Genomic DNA, 13,134 nt, shown 5'->3' with positions numbered 1-13,134 from the left:
AAATATTATTATTTTAATTATTATGTTTTTGTTGTTGTTTAAATCCTACATTTGGTATCAGAGTTGAAGGTATTTAGGAAGACAACAGCATGGCAAACAATTTACAAATTCTAGAGTTTGATGGAGTTGATTACCAATATTGGTCAATCAAGAAGAAGGCATTTTTTATTGGGAAAGATTTTTGGGAGATCGTTGAATCTAGATATGAACAGCCTATAGATTGGAATACTCTCCAATCTAATGATAGGAGATTCAAGAAAGAAGCTGACAAGAAGAATGCAATGGCATTGTTTCACATTTAGATGGCTCTTGAGAAGAGCTTGTTTCCCTGAATTGCTGATGCACAGACAACAAAAGAGGCCTAGAAGACTCTAAAAGATGCTTACCATGGCAATGATCAAATCAAGGTTGTGAAGCTACAAATCTTGAAAAGAGAATATGAGAACTTGAAGATGAAGGAGACAGAGAATGTGGGAGGATTTTGTGTGAGAGTGAAAGGTGTGACTCATAAAATGACCACTTTGGGTGAACCTATGACTCAAGAGCATGTAATACAGAAGGTATTAAGATCTCTAACCCCAAGATGGAATACTGTAGCAATTCTCATGGAAGAAAGCAAAAATTTAGCTACCATAGAGTATGATGAATTGGTTGGATCTCTCATATCACATGAGGATAGAATAAGGGACACATCTACTAGTTTTAATGAGAAGGCTTTTGCTTCACAATTGCATATTTCAAAGAATGATGGTGCTAGTAGCACCAGTAACAACAACAAAGGCTCAAGAAGGGGTCAAAATCAGAATTTTTCAAGAAGATCTAGAGGAAGAGGAGGCACTCAAGGAGGAAGAGCTAGAAGTAGATTTGATAAAAGGAACATCCAATGCTATCATTGCAATAAGTATGGACATTTTGAGAGAGAGTGTAGATTGAAATCAGGTAACAATAATGCCAATTATGCTCAACAAGATGAGAATCCTTCCTCAAGTAACTTATTTTTGTGTTATGGGAAAGGTGAGAGTAATGTGAATGATGTTTGGTATTTGGATTCTAGATGCTCTAACCATATGTCTGGTAACAAGGAAATATTTTCAAAGCTTGACAATAGTTACAGATCCAATATTACTCTTGCTAATAACAATACAGTGGATGTTGCGGCCAAAGGAGCCATGGATGTTCAGACAAAGGAAGGTATGAAAAGTATTCAAGATATTTATTATTCTCTCAAATTGAAGCATAATTTATTGAGTGTTGGGCAGCTATGTGAGAAGAATTATAGAGTGGTATTTGACAACATGCAATGTACTATCTATGATAAGAATCAAGTAAAAAAGTGATTAGAGTTGTTCCTATGACAAAAAATAGGATGTTTCCTTTGAAGTTTGGTCAAAATCACAATCAGCTTATCAATATGGCTTATGAGGATAAAATTTGGTTGTGGCATCTCAGGTATGGCCATTTGAATTTCAATAGTTTGAAGAATCTAACATCAAATGCATTGGTTCTTGGATTGTCTAAGGTTGAAGAGAATTAAAAAATTTGTTAAGCGTTTGCAAAAGGGAAACATGCAAGGGAATCATTTCCAAAAGGCAATGCATGGAGGGCCCAATACCCACTTCAGCTTATTCATTCAGATATTTGTGGTCCAATGCAAACACAAAGCTTGGGTAAGTCATGATATTTCATTAATTTTATAGATGATTACTCACGCATGTGTTGGGTATATTTTTGGAAGACTAAGGATGAAGCCTTTGATACATTCAAGAGGTTTAAAGCTCATGTAGAGAATGAGAAAGGGAACACAATCAGATGTTTGAGAACAAATCATGGAGGAGAGTTTTGCTCAAAAGAATTTTAGAATTTTTGTGAGATGAATGGGATCAAAAGAGAACTCACAACTACACACACACTCCAACAAAATGGAGTGGCTGAAAGGAAGAATCGTATTGTGGTAGAAATGGGAAGGAGCATGGTACAAACCAAGGGTTTGAACAATTCTTATTGGGCTGATTCGGTTGCTATAACCGTATATATTCTCAATAGGAGTCCTACAAGTGCCCTGCACAAGTTGACTCCATATGAAGCATGGTATGAGAAAAAGCCTAATGTAAATCATTTTAAAGTTTTTGGTTGTTTGGCTTATGTTCGCATCCCTGATCAAAATAGGCAAAAGCTAGATGCTAAAAGTGAATCATGTATTTTTGTGGGTTATATTGAGGAAAGCAAGGCTTACAGATTATTCAATCCTATTACTAATAAGATTTTTGTTTCAAGAGATGTTCTTTTTAATGAAGGGGGAGTTTATGGTAATCAAAAAAGCCATGTTGAAAAGCCAAAATCAGTTTTGGATGATGATGTTATTGCTGATAATGATAATGAGCAGCCAGCTAATGGTTCTATTTCAAGATCACCAAGCCCACCAAGAAACCACTCACCAATCCCAAGAGCAAGTCCATCCTCAAGTCCTCCAAGAAAGGTAAGAATATTGAGTGATATCTATGAGAGGAGTCAAAATCAAGCACATGAAGAAAATCCAATAGGTGAGATAGGAAATTTTGCATTACTTGCTAAAGCTGATTTTGAGCCATCATGTTTTGAAGATGCATGTGCTTGTGAGGTTTGGATGCAAGCAATGAACGAAGAGATGGATTCCATTCATAGGAATGAGACATGGGAGCTTGTAGTTCTTCCACATGAGAAGAAGAAGATTGGCACAAAATGGGTCTATAAGACCAAGTATAATAGTGATGGAAGTGTTGAAAGACACAAGGCAAGATTGGTTGCTAAAGGTTTCACTCAAAGGTATGGCATTGATTATGAAGAAACTTTTGCACTAATAGCGAGACAAAAAACTATTAGGATGCTAATCTCTCTTGCAGCTCAAAAGAAATGGAGTATCCATCACATGGATGTGAGAAGTGCCTTCTTGAATGGGTACTTAGAAGAAGAGGTATACGTGGGACAGCCACAAGGTTTTGAGATTCAAGGCAAAGAAGATCATGTCTACAAAATGAAGAAGGCTTTGTATGGCCTTAAGCAAGAACCACATGCATGGTATGCAAGAATTGATGGATATTTTCAGCAGAATGGCTTTCAAAGAAGTAAGAGGGAACCTAACCTTTACTACAAACAAGAAGGTAATGATATTCTCATTGTGAGTTTGTATGTTGACGATTTACTATATAGGGGTAGTAGTTCAAAGATGAAAGATGAATTCAAAGTTGCTATGATGAATGAGTTTGAGATGAAAGATTTAGGTCTCATGAAGTATTTTTTTGGCATGGATATTTATCAAGGTAAAGATGAAATTTGTATTTGTCAAGAAAAGTATGCAAAAGATATGTTGAAGAAATTTGATATGGCTGATTGTAAACCTCTTTCCACTCCAATTGCTCATGGAGTTACATTATGTAGAGATGATGGTACTAAAATTGTTGATGAGACATTATACAGGAGCATTGTGGGGAGTTTGATGTTTTTAACTCACACAAAGCCTGATATTGCTTATTTAGTTTCATTGGTTTCAAGGTATATGACAAATCCATCAGAGGAACATATGAAGGTAGCCAAGAGAATTTTGAGGTATGTGAAAAGCACAGTAGATTTTGGCATTCACTATTCTTCTAATAAGTTTGAGCTTGTTGGCTTAAGTGATTCAAATTGGGGAGGTAGTTTGGATGACCAAAAATCTACATTTGGTAATTGTTTTTCTTTGGGTTCTAGTTTAATCACATGGAGTTCAAAGAAGCAAAGTATGGTTGCTCTTTCTTCTACAAAAGCATAGTATGTTGCCGTTACTTCAGCTGGCACACAAGCTTTATGGCTTAGAAAGCTTCTTGCAGAAATTGGAGAGATACAGGTTCAGCCTACTGTGATTTTTTGTGACAACATAAGTGCCATTAAATTGGCCAAGAATCTGGTTCATCATAGTAGTACAAAACATTTTGATCTGAAACAACATTTTATCAGAGACTAGGTGCAACAAAAGCTGATTGAATTGAAGTACATCAACACAAAGGAACAAATTGCGGATATCTTTACAAAAGCAATAGCAAAATATCAATTTTTAGCACTCAGAGATTGGATTGTGAGTCCTCTTAGCATAAAGGGGGAGTATGAAGATTGATGCTGAGATATGCTCTTTAAACAACTATTTCCACCATTTTTGCAACCATCAGTTCCACCATCGTATTTCTCATGCACCATCCAAGCCAAGGATTCACATAATTAGTGGCCATTTAAATTAGTTTTCTATAGATTGTTTCGTATTTCACTTTGCATTAGAATTCCAATAACACTTGTTGTTACAAGCAATAAATCTATTAGTCCATCTCTACCACATGTTTCACAAAGTTTTGCATGTAATAAAGGACCAGTCAATAACAGTTCAACTGTTGTGACAAGCAGTGATTTTCATTGTAGGTTTCATAGAAGAGTTTTATAGAAGATAGTTGTAAGATGTAATGATATGTATATGAATGATGTAGAAATAAAAAAGTTAGTTTTTTTTTCTCAGCAATAAAACAGAGCCTCCCATGTTCTGAATATTATTATTTTAATTATTGTGTTGCTATTGTTGTTTAAATTCTATAGCCTTGGCTAGGTAGACTACCCACATGATAGTCACAATGCTTAAGGCTGATGTCTATGAGCATATCTATCACACCTAAATTTTGAGTTGTGGCCACTATTTTGCTTCGCTTTGAAAGGCCTACAAAATGTTTTGGGAAAAGCTCTTGCAAATTGTCTGCATAAAGAGCATTGTCAACAAATTAAAAACATGGTTTGTTTTCCTGGACTTCAAAAGCTCTCACAAGATGATGTTGACCCTCTGCACTATTTCTCAATGTAACATTCCTATCATAAGTGTATGCTGGAAAGGCATCTCTCAATTTTTGTTAATGCATAGATTTTATGTCATTTCTAGAGCAGTCTTCTTGGATTTGAACTCTGGAATAGTTAAATAATCCATGAGAGCTAAGTCAATAATAATAGCAATGGTGAGAGTGGTCTTTCCAATGCCCCCAAATCCATCAATAACTATAGCAACTGGCGACTTATTTTGAGCTCCAATGTCCAAATACTTCATTGCCTATTTCTTTTGCCCTTCGATGCAAACTATCAATAAGCATAGGAAGAAGCTTAAGCTAATTACAACACATGTAAATGGTGATGCAAAATTGAATGTAAATACAATTAGAAATAGTGGAAAGAGAGGTATTATATAAATTTACCTACATGATCTGGATAAATGGGCTTCTATGGAGGGAAGGTAGTAGCTTGTTGATGATGTATTTGTATCGCTACTCTCAATGTCAGATCCTAATATACTTGATTTATTTTCTATTGTAGATTGGCCAAGCTTGTAGAGTTTATAGAAGCCTTCATAAACCTACAATATGAACAATTTCATTTAGAATAACCATGCATAAATAAAGATAGAACTAATAGAACTTACTTAAACTCAAATATGTAGTAAGCATTGTAGTCAATTTACCTGAAAAATGCCCTAGATTCTAATTGAGAAGTGCACATCATGGATCCTTCAACAATCAATATAACTACTTCATTCAATATATTTTCTTCTTGTGGCATATCCTACTTCAACTTTCTTATATGCCCAACAACCTTTACCATTTTATGTAAGATTTTTATGCATTCGCTCTAGTTACAGAGACCTGACCACTTTGGTCTAGCAAGAAAGCCAAGATTGACAACCCTCCAACTACCCAATGCACCTTCCCCACACTTGGCAATATTTGTGCTAAAAAAATATTTGTTTCCTCCATCTCCCTATAAATATCACCATCATTATTTCCAACTCACAAATAATGTCAACAAGTTGTTAAGTAAGTTATAAGAATACAAATAAAAGTAAATAGTTACCTTCTCTAGAAGAATCTACTTATTGACATATTCAAGGAATAAGCACCCACTTTGGAGAAAGGAAACCCACACTAATTTCACTATACCTTTGATTGTATCAGAATATGTCTCTAAGCTAGTGCTTCATTGCAATGCTTTTTCTTGTTTTGACTGCATTTACAAACATGACATTGTTGAGTTAAATGCCAATTCTTAGGACTAGGGTTGAAGCTAACTCACTCCCACACTAACCCTATTTAAAAGTGACAGCAAGAGGTGATCGATGAGATCAATCAAATATTCAACATTATCTGCATTGTTGATCTTTCAAAAATTGCTGATATAGCTTTCAACCATGAGTATCAATGTCTAGATTGGTAGTGGTGGTTGATCTAATTTCTCTGAGGAGTATGGCGAGTCAGCCATTATAGAAGGTGTGAAAATTCTTATTGAAGTCACTGATTATTAATCTCTTATCTTAAATGATTATTAAACTGCCAAAAATTAATTCACAACTTCTATTAAAAAAATAACACAACAACAACTTCACTTATAAAAATACGGAAAGAAATGAGTAACACAAAGAATAGAATATTTTTGGAAAAATCATTCCTCAAAAATCCCATTAGGTAAAACATGTTTTAAAGATGAGGAAATCATATGAACTTTAGAAAATCAAGATATATGAAATTCCTTGCCTCTCACTAGTAGAACTCTTACAACCTCCCAATTTCTCCTACTGATATTCCCCTCTATTATCCTCAACACTATCACTACACCCTTGCTAACACTACAAGACAATTTTCTATCACTGTAAACTCATTTCCTAACACTACAAATGCTTCTACAACTTGTTTATTCTTAAATGTCCCCCTAACTTCCTTTTTATACTACTCCTATTGGAAAACCAATAGCCAAGATTGATTTTCAATCGATGGTCAAAATTAAAACAACTAAACAAACCTAACCAAGTCAGTTTCTAGTGACTTCTAAAAATGGTCAATTAAATAACAAATATTTTTCCCAAATCTAACTATCTAGTTAGTAAAACAATTATTTGCTAAAGAGCATATGAATGAAAAACTGTCCAAGCTACCAAAACTAACAGTCCCTCTTAGCAAAGAAGCTATTCTACATGACACCTTACTTATCTCTAAAGAAGATGATTTTTGCCTTCTCTAATGCCTTAGTCAGAATGTTTGCTACCTGGTCCTCAATAGGTATGTATTGTAGCTCAACAACTCCTTGTTGTACATAATCTCTAATGAAATGATAGTTTATGTCTATATGTTTAGACTTATCATGCAATACTAGATTCTTAGACAACTTGATGCAACTCTTATTATCACAATCACTTGATGCAACTTGAAGCTAATAGATTTAGAATGGCATCCCACATCTTCTTTGTTGTATCTAGCTCCAAGATATGTGGAAGAAAATCATCCTTGATGCCATCAAGGATTATCCTCCTTGATGCCATCAAGGATTATCCTCCTCACCTTGGCATCGTCCTTTTTGTATGTTGCAAGTTGTGTCGCATCTGTAATTATAACTACAAAAGTGGTAACATAATCCTTGATACCATTCTCTTCCAACAATAAAGAAACCCTGGCCTTCCAGACACCAAAATTTGAGGCACCATCCAATATGTCATGATCTCTCAAATTAGCTAAATCATCTCAAGGGTTTAAAGCAATAATAAATCTAAAGAGATCAAACTAGGTTTTAATAAACCCTCAATTTCTTTCCTAAGGTAAAATTCTTCTACCCTCAACACTACTCTGATATAATGTGAAAATTCATATTCCAGTTACTGATTATTAATCTCCTATCTTAAAGGATTATTAAACTGTTGAAAATTAGTTCATGGCTAATATTAAAAAATAATACAACTGCAACTTCACTAATAACAATATGGAAAGAAATAAGCAACACAAATAACACAACATTTTCAGATAAATTGTCTCTAGAAAAAACCCTAAGAAAAAACCAGTTCTGGAGAAGACAAACAGGAACCGCTTTAGCTTTTTAAGTCGGACTCATAGCAGCCCATGTTTGGAACGCAAATGAAAGCGAAATGAGATGATTGTTGGCAAGTTCCGAAACAACCATTTACTGCCTTGTAGACATAATTGAGGAAGCATTGACAGCTGTGAATGAAAATTGCGAAGATATTACATGTTTTATTTTTTACACGTGTAATAAGCATAATAGATAAAAGTATTGGAGGTCTCTATCCACTGTCCAGCCATCAGTACATTAAATCTTCCATCGAAAAAGCTTGCGTACATTGGATTCTGTTGTTTAAAAAATAGGTTCCCTTAACTATGGCTTTCCTATCGCATGGGAGTGGTGTCTATTATAACTCTACTTTTTCTGGTTTAACGCGCTTACGTGATTAAATAAAGATAATAGGAAATAGCGTTGGGAAAAAGATGCAGAACGAAAGCACATGGAACTGGAAGGAACTAGAGTAATATTTATCTTCTCAATAAAATAGGCCGCGTGGTGGAAACGCAAACATTCTTATAAAAATTCACCATTTGTGCACCTGTAGGCCCACAGCGAGTTAAAGGAAAATTTCATAGAAAAGAGAGATATCATTCTCTTTCCATTAGTATCATTTAAAGATAATTAAAAACATTGTAACTCATAATTGCTCAAAGGAATAAGAGTTTAACCATTGATCCGTTTTTGCTAGCTTTGGAAAAAGTGTGATTCTTCTCTGTCACCTCATTCTTTGCTTCCTAAAATAAATTTCCTTTATGAAATGGCAAGCAGATTCCATTGTTTAACGCGCATATCTATGATTAAATAAAGCGAAGGGAAATAATTTAGCGAAAAGAGAGATACAAAGGATCGAATAATTCCCTATGAGCTGAATAAAAATGTGTGCAAAAAACTCAGACAATCTCTTGTTAGTTTCTATCCTGCTAATCTTTGGTTGTTAACAATGTTCTGTAAACTTTTGTTTTTTTCTATTCCGAATCATTCAAGTTCAACTGAATTTATACTTAAGAGTTTATTAATAAAAAGTAAATGACCATCAACTATTTCTGACTGTTTTAGAGCTACTATAGGATAAGTATACAATAAATCAGTAATCTTAACCATATTGCCACCTGTGCACTCACACAGAGAAGAACGTGAGCAGAGGTAAGGGATCTGAGTGGTAAAAAAATTCTAATCTGACGTCGAAATCCAATAAAATGGTGTAGGAAAAGTGAAGGCATCCAAAAAAATTCTGGAGTTTACACCCCACACGGCCACTAAGAGATACGCCATCAGTAGGGCCACGGGATCATATTCCCGAGTATTTAGAAATTTTAATAAAAGTTTATGCATACTTATTGGTTCATAGATTAAATATGGACATATGTATCTTTCAACATAGACGTTTTTAAAACGATTTTGAATAGATTCAACAAAAAAAAAATTGAAGTTTGTTTCACCCACTCTTATCAGATTAAATCATTTCTTCTGGGGATGCCTATCAAGTACCTATACTTTTGGACAGCTGTTAAAGTATCAATAAGTATGAAAAAAAAGAGAAAGAATAACTTCGTCTGGAGCCAAACAAACAAAATAGGAAAACCTAGCAAAGCACTTACACAATATTACGAGATATCCAAACTATATAACGAACTGAACCCAAACTGCAGACACCATCTCATCTCGCTTGCATTTACCATGGGTTGCTGTTTCTCCAATCCTAAAGAGCCAGCTGTTCAGAAGCCGCCACAACCACCGCCTCCCTTTCAGAAGCCGCCACCGCCACCACAGCCTCCCTTTCAGAAGCCGTCGCCTTTGCCACCTCTTCAGCCACCTCCACCTTCCCAGGCACCTGTTCAGCAACCACCGCCATCGAAACCCCTTGTTCAGCCACCTGTTCAGCAACCACCTCCACCTTACCAGCCACCTATTCAGCAACCACCACCTTCACAACCCCATGTTCAGCTGCCACAGGCAAATTCACCTGTTCAGCTGCCATCGAGTCAACAACAGCCACCTATTCAGAAGCTACTTTCTTCACAGTCACGGGTACCTATCGGCTACTCTCCATTGCAGCCCATTTATCCAGACTATGCAGGTATGCACATGCGAATACCCCTTTTCCAATTTATATGTCATTTTACGAACAGCATTATATATTTTGCTAATAATGTAAAAACATTCATTTTTGGTCTCATCGCCAGTTGGTATCAAAGAACAGAAGGAAGAAGTAAGGAAGTTGCTTGACATGGAAGGACAAAATGAGTTCCCGCTGGCTGTGGTTATTTATGGATTTGGAGGCATTGGGAAGACCACGCTCGCCACTGCTGTTGTTGCGGACTTGGATCTCACAGATTACAAGTATTCAGGAGTTCAAATCCATGCGGACTCGTCCAGGAATGACATAAAATCATTGCAACGACAGATACTGAAAGACGCTTTTCCAGTGTATACTTATGCCACTAATTTAACATTGAGAACTTGTGCAGAAGGGCGGGATCATCTCAGCAGAGCTTTCCAAGCCCAAAGGGATAGGCAAGTAATTCTGTTTATTGACAATGCTCTTAGGGTAGAGGACTTACAGGAACTTTTCCCAGAACGCTTGTCGGGCCTTCCAAAGAGGAGCAGAATAGTTCTCACAACTCGAAAGTTGGGTGTGACGGATGTGCTCAAAGAGGCTGGACTTCAACGTCGTCAGTATCGTGTGGGTACTTTACCCGACCAAGAGGAGCTCAAGATTTTGTTCAAAGGTGGAAATATGCAAAGAGAGAACGTGCAAAAAGCCCTAAAGATTTGTGATGGGATTCCGCTAGTGTTGGAAATAGTTGGTGCGCGTTTGCGTAAACAGAACTACATGATAGACAGATGTACTCAAATATTTGAAGCTTTGGAGACCGGAGAGGATATCAAAGAAGAAAATCTGAGCCAGCGTATGGTGACATATGTGTATAGCGAGCTCGCAACGTCTACGCGAGAAGCTTTTCTGGATATTTGCTGTTTCTTTGCTAACTGGTGTCGCCGTGACGTTGAGCACATTGTTGGTGCTGGTGACGTCGCACTTCTTCAGGAGGTGGCATTGTTGAAGACGTCCAACACAGATGAGTTGGTTGTCCATGATATCATCAGAGCAAAAGGGCGAAGCTTGTCTAAAACCAACAGAATTCTGGATTTGCAGTCTTGGAGGGAGATTGCTCAGGACAATCAGGTATGTGACTGCATTTGAAAATTGCTACAGAGTTAAAAGTAATGATTGCTGCATCCTACTTTAGTAACTCTATTGAAATCAGATGGCTTAGACATGACACTAAAGTTTTATTCGTTAATTAACAGTGTTAAAAAAGCATATTGAGATATTTTCTATCTTTGCAGAAGCTCAAGCAAATTAAAGGAGTTTGGCTTGGCAAGGAGGAATGTGAATATGGTAACGAAGTTGATGTGAAACAATTACACTCTATGAAAAACTCGTTGAGAGTTCTCTGTTTGGAGAGCCAGATAAGAGTGTCAGGATCAAGTCAAGACCCAACTGAATTTAAGGAGCTTAGATTCCTCCGACTGGGTGGGGACATTTCTTCATTATGGCCACCAAATTTGCAGTCGCTTGAGCGATTGACTGTGTTCCATGGCCCCGTCTATAAAGATGGTGTCACGTTATATCAGGCAAGTGCTTAGTACTAATTCAATATGTTTTTCTTTTTAATACATTTTTTAGATTGGGTAAAAAGTTCCTTCCAATAAATTCATAACTTGGATGCAGCTGCCCAAGAACTTGAGGGTGATGAGAGCCACTGCACAGTCTCAGTTCGAGGGGTCCATGCCGGGTCGAATAATAATCCTCCCAAATTCTTCCTTGGAAGAATTGGACCTGAGAGAATTGAAAAGTCTCCAGAAGTTTCCTGAAAAGATGGACCACTTAACTGCCCTGAAGATCTTGATATTAGATAAATGGGATCAAATGGAAGAGCTGCCTGAGCAGGTATGTGGGCTGCGTTCATTAAAAAGATTGAGCATTTATGGTGGAAATTCATTGAGAACTCTACCAAAATTGTTTGAGCAGTCAGGTTTTTTAGAAGAGTTGATCTTGACTAGGTGTAAGCAATTAGAGGAATTGCCCTCGACTCTTGGTGATCTTGGTTCTCTGAGACATCTGAACTTGGCAGAGTGTGTCACCTTAAAACAATTGCCCTTGAGCTTCGGCAAATTAAGGTCTTTGGAGGTCTTAAATTTAGATGGCTGCTCTAAATTAGAAGCTTTCCCTTCAAGCTTTTGGGAACTTATCTCTTTAAAAGAATTGAGATGCAGCTGTGTGAAACTGAAAGAATTGCCTTCCAGCATTGAAAATCTTATTTCTTTAAGACAGTTGGACTTAAGTTATTGCATGGAATTGAAAAGCTTGCCTTCCGGTGTAGGAAAACTCCACGCACTAAAAGTATTGAATCTATTCGCCTGCTATTGCTTAGAAGAACTACCTTCTAACATTGGAGAACTACAATCTTTGGAAAAGATAGATTTAAGGGGATGTCGCAATCTGAGAGAATGTCCAGCTGCTCTCAGACGAAGGAAAGAGGGAATGACTGTTTGGCTGCCAGACCACCTAATGGTCTCGTCCTAATCTCCGACATAAGAACTACTTTTTAGTTTGTGCTTATTTCAAAAGAATATCTTAACAGATATTACTGCTGTGTAAACTTGCTTTTTTGGAAAAATGTTAATTAACTGTCTTTGCACTTTTTATATTTTGATCATATTATTGCATTCACATATTTAGATGTTCATTCTTCATAAAATTATTTCTATATTATCATTAGAGTAATCTTAAACAAATATAACTTTGAACAAAAAAAAAAATGAAGCATATTTAAAGCTAATATCTCTTTTTATTTATTTTGAGTGAATCACATATATAATGTGTGAACTTTTTGTGGTGTACTAGCATTCAGAAGTGTTCAATTTAATTATTGGAAATTGTTTAGACTTAAATATTATTTGTCATTTTTGAATAGTGAAGAGCTAATTGTTAGAAGGATGTTTTGATTTGATGCATTCAAAAAAAAAATGAATTTTTGAAACATGAACTTCAAAAATTATTCAAAGAATGTTTTGATTGATGCATCTGATAAGCTAGAATATGTGTTATCATATAAGGAATATCTGTGTTATCATATCAATCTACCTATCACTATGTGTGTCTCTTTTATATTACAAAGCAAATACACCTATACCACTAGATACAAGGATGCTAAGGCACTGAAGATTTTTTCTTATGTTTCCCTATACATT

The 13,134-nt window shown here is 36.0% G+C and overlaps 1 protein-coding gene across 1 annotated transcript; it reads left to right on the top strand.

Annotated features, from left to right (window-relative positions):
* The first annotated feature begins 9,499 nt into the window (after window positions 1–9,499).
* On the top strand, window positions 9,500–12,599 carry LOC149543927 (uncharacterized). The gene is made up of 4 exons (XM_089796352.1): window positions 9,500–9,955; window positions 10,062–11,062; window positions 11,227–11,514; window positions 11,612–12,599. The coding sequence occupies exons 1-4, from the start codon at window positions 9,556–9,558 to the stop codon at window positions 12,464–12,466; spliced, it is 2,544 nt and encodes an 847-aa protein (XP_089652478.1). The 5' UTR covers window positions 9,500–9,555; the 3' UTR covers window positions 12,467–12,599.
* Window positions 12,600–13,134: the final 535 nt, after the last annotated feature.

The sequence above is a fragment of the Cupressus sempervirens genome, chromosome 8 (assembly GCF_028749045.1).
Source record: "Cupressus sempervirens isolate cs-2001-9-10 chromosome 8, ASM2874904v1, whole genome shotgun sequence".
Lineage (NCBI taxonomy): Eukaryota > Viridiplantae > Streptophyta > Pinopsida > Cupressales > Cupressaceae > Cupressus > Cupressus sempervirens.
This window is presented reverse-complemented; position numbering and strand designations above follow the sequence as displayed.

Bases quoted from the DNA above. Each gene is read 5' to 3' on its own strand.
- LOC149543927 (XM_089796352.1), top strand. From the start codon at position 9,556: ATGGGTTGCTGTTTCTCCAATCCTAAAGAGCCAGCTGTTCAGAAGCCG. The intron at 11,063-11,226 runs GTATGTGACTGC...CTATCTTTGCAG, and splicing joins AGATTGCTCAGGACAATCAG to AAGCTCAAGCAAATTAAAGG. The intron at 11,515-11,611 runs GCAAGTGCTTAG...ACTTGGATGCAG, and splicing joins ATGGTGTCACGTTATATCAG to CTGCCCAAGAACTTGAGGGT.